Source organism: Poecilia reticulata, linkage group LG1 (genome assembly GCF_000633615.1).
Source record: "Poecilia reticulata strain Guanapo linkage group LG1, Guppy_female_1.0+MT, whole genome shotgun sequence".
Lineage (NCBI taxonomy): Eukaryota > Metazoa > Chordata > Actinopteri > Cyprinodontiformes > Poeciliidae > Poecilia > Poecilia reticulata.
In genome coordinates this window covers 33,111,219-33,117,985 of record NC_024331.1, presented here as the reverse complement: position 1 = coordinate 33,117,985, position 6,767 = coordinate 33,111,219, and the positions used below count along the sequence as shown (strand labels likewise).

Genomic DNA, 6,767 nt, shown 5'->3' with positions numbered 1-6,767 from the left:
CACACACACACACACACACACACACACACACACACACACACACACACACACACACACACGCCCATTCTTTGACACAACACGGTTTCCTGTGGGCGAGGCGGCGACGGTTACTGAGGGATGTTGGGACTTCGTCTGATCAGTTCTGCTGTGCCGAAGCGGAGAAACTCTGAAAGCTTCCTTCAGAACGTTTTCTGGAGGTTCTGCAGCTCTGAACCGGATCAGGATGAAACGCTGGGCACCATCTGGGTTCTGACCCAGCAGCTGGAGCAGCAGTAACTCTGGGTTCTGGTTCGGACCCAGATCCACTCTGACTCTTCTCATTAACGGACCAGAACCAACCCTCTCTGCAGCTACAGCTCCCCCTACTGGCCTAACGCTGCAGCCTGTTGCAGAACCAACAGGTGTCTCCATGTTCCCACGACCCATCATCCCCCTCTGCACAGCAGAAAACACACATCGTTCGCTCCAGGCCAATATTTACTTCTACAGTGTGTGTGAGAGCAGAGGACAATGTGTGTTAAATGCCTTCACAGCTCTGTGTGTGTGTGTGTGTGTGTGTGTGTGTTTCTCTGCAGTTGGCCTGATCTCTTGCTCCACATCACCATCAGTCATTGACAGTTTTCTGACTCGTTTCTTGTCCCCTCCCCCGTCTCCTACATATATTTACATCCCCCCTTTATACGACCCCTCCCCACACCCTGGCATGTCAGCGGGGTGTGTGTGTGTGTGTGTGTGTGTGTGTGTGTGTGTCAGCAGTGATGCTGAGTAGAACAGAAACACTGTCTATACTCTGTAACCCAGAAATTATTCCCGTCCCTGTCCCATTTCACACACACGCCTCAACAAGCTGTGTGTGCGTGCGTGCGTGTGTGTGTGTGTGTGCGTGCGTGCCGTCGTGTGTGTGTGTGTGCCTGTGTGTCCATGCTGACTGCTGAGGGACGTTTAGCAGACCTGACCTTTACATCTGCAGCTTCTGGACGAAGCGATTCTGAGGTTTGAACTAATGTTGTATCTTTACCTAAAATCTGATCCGTTCTGGGATCTACAGTGAAACCTGATTCTAATTACGGAGACAGGAGGGGAAAAATGTTTGAAAGTCTCCTGAAAGTCTAAACCAATCAGAGGCAGAGAACGGTGGAAACTCTCCTCTGATTGGCCGTGGGCTGGCTGCTCAGATAATCAGAGGATTAAACCGGACAAGCAGAGAAAATGAAAAGAATGATTGAAACATTTTCATCAACTTCAGCCGTTAACAGTCTGAAAACCATCGCCAACGCTCTGAATCATCACAGGTCATCAAACAGCCTCATGTTTTCCTCTTATTGCTCATAAATTGCACATCATCTCTGCTGCTGATTGCAGCTTTATGTGCCGAACGCAGTGAGGCTGACCAGAGCGCATGTATCCAACAATAACTGATCATCGATCCATTCACACCAGGCCTGCTCAGTTTGCTTTAATCAAACTCAATACTGATTTATCTTTTGTCTGAAGAGTTGCTGAATATAACAAAGTCACTAGGTTTGCAACATTGGGGTGAATATTGTTAACTGCACATGCAAGTAGATAAGATCAGTGGATAAAATCCATTCCTCATGTGTCGCTGGTCTCCTTCCAGTCAGACAAACTGGTGAAAAACGTTTGTGTTGCTTTGGCTTTGAAGATGAAAGTTTATTGGTCCATCTCCTGTCAGGATTGTTCTAGAATAATTAAACTGCAGCTTTAAAGACGCAGCAGGGACAAGGTGTATGAAGACATTTGATCTGGTTTTGAGAAAATCGTAACAGGGCGAGGTGTTGGGGTCAACAGGTCACCAGCCCATCAAAGGAGTCAATTTGACCAAAGAACTATTTGGACAGACTGATTAACTTAGCGGGGGCTGCACAGTGGTACAGTTGGTAGAGCTGTTGCCTTGCAGCAAGAAAGTTCTGGGTTCGATTCCCGGCCCCGGTCTTTCTGCATGGAGTCTCCATGTTCTCCCTGTGCATGGTGGGTTTTCTCCGGGTTCTCCGGTTTCCTCCCACAGTCCAAAAACATGACTCAGGTTGATTGGTCTGTCTAAATTACCCCTAGGTGTGAGTGTGTGTGTGTGTGCATGGTTGTGTGTCCTGTGTGTCTCTGTGTTTCCCTGCGACAGACTGGCGACCTGTCCAGGTGACCCCGCCTTTCACCCGGAACGTCATCTGGAGAGGCACCAGCACCTCCTGACCCCACTGAGGGACAAGGGTGCAAGAAAATTGATGGATGGATGATTAACTTAGCAGCCATGTTTTTGGACAGGTGGGGGGAGCCGGAGTACCCAGAGAAAACCCAGTCAGAACCCAGACATCCACAGGGAGCATTTAGAAAGACTCCCAGATTGGGATTCCAACCCGGGACCTTGTATCCGTCAGCCCTGGACCTCAGGTTGCTATCGGATCCATCGCTGCTTTACGCGTTTTATGAAGTCGATCAAATGTGACGCATCAGTCTGGAAAAACGTCTGAAAGAGGAAAAGGAAGACGACCAATAGAGACGTGTTTTCAGGACGCAGACAGGAGAGGAAGAGTAGGGACAGAATATAAAGCAGGGCTGGAGGGGGGCGGGCATTGTGCTGCTAATGTGACCCAGGCCTGGCCAGCCAACAAAGGTTACCGTGGAGACCAACAATGGGGCTCCGAGGGGCTCTGAGGGGCCCCGGCGGCCAAGAGGAGCCAGGAGGAAAAACAGGAGGAGGAGGAGGAAGAAGAGGCCCTGTTAGAAAAATAAAAGCTGCACCCTACTGACTGTCTGACTGCGCTTTGACTATACCAGAGACAAAACCCAAAACGCATCACGTCATGAGTGGAATTTCACCAGGAAACTGATCAGGAAGTGGATCTGAGTCGGTGACCTGTTTCCACTCTCAGCTGGTTTCTGACTGGACCAGCCGACTAGTCCAGGTGGTTTCCATCGGACCGATCCGATCCAGACTGAGGCGCCACATCGTTACGTCAGGACCGCCTGATGGTGAAGTTCTGAGGCAGAGCTAAAAAAATGCTCATTCTACTGAGACATCAAAGTTTCAACAGAAAGGAACTCAGGACACATCCTGACGTTCCTCATGGATCCACAACAGATCTGAGGTTCTGGAGGAAGTCCTGACCTTTGAACTCTGCTGCACAGATCCTACTCAGACTCAGAGAAATCCAGTTTAGCGGATACATGACCAGGGAAGCTGCAGCTGCCTGGAGCTGTGGTTCAGAACCAAGACTGCTCCAGCCGAGCCACTTCACTGCAGCTGGAAGCATCCGGGTCGTCTGGTCCCGACCGGAACCATCAGAGCAGCGCAGCTGCATGTTGGGGCCGGCCTGCAGCAGGAGCATGTCTGGCTGCTGATCAGGACATGCTGAGGCACAACTGACATGTTTTATTGCACCACAGAGAGAAACAATCTGGATGATGCAATAACTGCTCAGGTTCATCAGCTCCTTTATGTTAAAGGGCCAGAATCAGGTAAAACCAACAGTTTTCAGCTTTACATCGTCGTATAGTCCCTCATCAGAAACAAACCTGGAGAGTTACCTCTCCAGGTCACGACTGAGAAACCTTTTAATCTCCACTGAGCTGTTAAAACACCTGGTTGGGCGTAGCCTCGCGCACACAAAGCTCCTTCAGACTAGCCAGAAGCTATTAGCAAACTGCTGAGCTCATTATAGGAGCTACTTCTCAGAGCAACGCTGGTAAAAACGTTAAATCATTAACAGAGGAGCCATGTTGGGATGACTCCCTGAAGGCGAAGTTTCAGAAAGAGCAGGAGCTTCTTAAAGAGACAGAGACCCAATTTCAAGGTGTTAAATTAGGAAGCAAAATTTTCTTTTAAGTCTTATTTGATATGGCATTTTCATAACAACTGACAGTTACATAGTTATATGTTCTATAATGGCTCCATGTGGGTGGAGAACATAAAATAATGCCCCTTTCATAGATAATAATGTAACTATAATAAAATCTCTACAGAGGTCGATATGTCCAAATATGCTCAGCAAACAGCGAAACGCACTGGAAACACATGAATGATGCAAAATCCAAAACTCCCAAACACATAAACAAATGAGACAGAAAAATGCTGCAGAAGCAAAATGGAAAGAGCAGGAGCGATGCAAAAACGATGCAAATAGCAAAAACAGCAACAATCCAGAAACACTGTAAATGCCAGAGTCCAAAGTCCTCCAGACCACTAGGGGGAGTCTAGGGCAGTTAATATTATTTACATAAATATGCTGCTCTTCTGTTCATTATAAAAGCCTGAAAACGATATTTTTCCCCAACTTTCGGTCATTACGTTAAATCATGACATCTGTCTGTGATGACAGTCTGAGCTCATTTGGTTCGACTCCCCCTGGTGGTCTGGAGTGAGACTGCAGTGTTTATTCTTGCTGCTGCTGTTCTGTTGCCTTTGTTTCTGCTCTGTTCTGACTCACCCTGAGGCGATGAGTGCTCTGGACTGCGCCATGGCGATCCTCTGCAGCGCCGGCCTGCTCAGCCCGGCCAAGTTGGACCGCTGCGGTAAGGGGGCGTGGCACGCCGACGTCGACGATGGCGTGCGTTGCGGCTTCATCACCACGGGCGACGGAGACGGCACCGGGGAGGGGGGCGTGGTGACGGCGTTGGCGGGGGTGATCAGCGTGGCAGTCGGCACCGGTTCTGTGGCTGAGGAAGAGGAGAGCTTGGGTGGAATGGAGGGCGGGTTCTGGTTGGAGGTGGGCGGCTGCGGCGGCGGCAGCGCTGGCGGCGGCGGCCTGCTGGAAGACGCTGAGAGAGCCATGGAGGAGGTGCCGGCGGTGAGGGCGGCAAGCGACTGGGCGAACAGCTGGGCGTTCCTCCGTGGCGATGCCGTGTTCTTGGTGATGGCCAGGCCATGCGGCAGCGTCTGGTAGTAGGCGGGGCTCTGCTGCAGGCCCCGCCCCAGGGTGGCCGACTTAGACGGGCTGAGGGGGCGCGCCGCGGTGGGGGCGGAGTTCTTGGGGCGCTGCATGGTCAGAGCGCGCCTGTTCAGAGTCTGGATGGCCGCTGCGCCGCCTCCTGGTCCTCCAGCGCCTCCTGCACCGCTCTTCACGCTCAGGACCAGCATGCACTGCTGGCAGGAACACGGCTGGCCCAGACCCAGAACCGGCAGGCCGCCGTTAGAGGTGACGGGGCCTCCCACCCCCATGCTGGCCCCTGACACCCCGACGCCCAGCAGGGCCCCCGTCAGGCCCCCCCCTCCTCCCACTGCGCCTCCTTTGGGGACGGGCAATGGGCCGGACACCAGCGGGTAGGCCAGGTCGGCGCGCCGCTGGATCCGCCGGCACCGCTGGCTCTGCCGGTTCACCTGTGGGTCAGAACAAAAGAACAAAATTTAATTTCAATAATTTAATTCAGATTCTTAAATAACTGCTTTTGCTGGATCCTAGAATATCACTGGAAAGTTGAGTGGAAGGAAAAACTTTAGTTAATGCAGCCTTGTGAAGATTGTAAAGGAAAGTCCAACAAAGAGTTTGGATGTGTGAAACACACAGATATTCAGAACATCAGAGATCCACCAGAACCAGATTTCTATATTAAAAACAAAATCATTTCCTGTAATCTGAGCTTTTATCCAACCTGCTGCGCGAGATGCTTATTAGAATCTGAGTCCAAATCACTGCTGCGACACCAAGCTGGAAAACCAGATCTGTTCAATGAACAGGACACTTCCAACACTTCCTGTCAGCTGATCTATAACCTGAGTTCTGTAGCCTAGCAACGCTTCCTGTCTGCTGACCTGCGTTCTGTATCCTAGCAACACTTCCTGTATGCCGACCTGCGTCATGTTCTTAAAGTCGATGAGGTAGCAGAAGCCGAGCGGCGTCAGGTCCAGGCAGGTCTGCTGGCGGCTGTGGGCGCTCTCGATGGCGATAGCCACCTCCATGTCGTATGGCGTCCATGTTCCCGCATCGTTCTCCCACTCCCACTGCCAGCCCTGACCCGGGGCGGAGACCGGGTCGTAGAAGGTCCTCCGGACCGGACGGATGGTTCCTGGAACAGAAAAAAGGAAATAACGTTCCTGATGCTGCTTCATCCAGTGACGGCGTCAGGACAGAAACATTTCTTTGGGTTTTCCTCCGAGTTCTGCTGGGACTGTTCAGACCCACAGATCAGATTTCTGCTACAAATGAATATTTTTTAGGTTTCGTGTCTCAGAAACGCAGAAGGAGACAGAGATGTCAGTATTTGTCCCGAGTCGTGTCCTCTGAGGCTGCATGCATGACTTTCATTAACATACTTGGACTGAAGGGAAAACGCCCTCCCAGCTCCAGGCAGTCATTCTGAGATCACATTTTAAAGCAGGACTTTCATCTGTTCAGCTTCATTCTGGTGTTTCACATTCAGGCCCAAATAAATAATCCAAAAACAAGCCAATAAATATCCCTAAACCCCAATAAGCCAACGGAACAATGGCTCTCTGTGCCGCGCCGGCGGCAGGACGGCGGCTGAACCAGCCAGAAACTAAACCCGTCTCCAAGGCAACGGGCTGATCAGCCGGCAGCAGAAAGACGTGATCATGAGGACATGAGGAGAACGATGGACTGAAGAACCGAACGCTGCGACTCGGTTTGACCTGCAAGAACAGAAGATAAAGATCCAAAGAACCCAGCAGAACATCAGATGTTCATCAGCGGATGACGACTCTGAATGATCGACTTCATCGTCCGTATCGTTTGATACGTGGGACGATACTAAGAACCGATTATAACCACCCTGCTGCCCTGTGTGCGTTTCTGCAG

General features: G+C 51.1%; 1 protein-coding gene across 4 annotated transcripts in view; it reads right to left on the bottom strand.

The window, feature by feature from the left end:
- Window positions 1–6,767, bottom strand: part of LOC103472394 (E3 ubiquitin-protein ligase DTX1) — a 27,925-nt gene that overhangs the window by 5,586 nt on the left and 15,572 nt on the right. For 3 of the 4 annotated variants that reach the window (XM_008422019.2, XM_008422040.2, XM_008422036.2), the window contains exons 3-4: window positions 5,765–6,018; window positions 4,443–5,332 (exon numbers count right to left, since the gene is read on the bottom strand). In XM_008422019.2, coding sequence (XP_008420241.1) covers window positions 4,443–5,332; window positions 5,765–6,018 — 1,144 coding nt within the window. The remainder of the gene's footprint in view (window positions 1–4,442; window positions 5,333–5,764; window positions 6,019–6,767) is intronic. The other variant, XM_008422026.2, reaches the window with a different exon arrangement.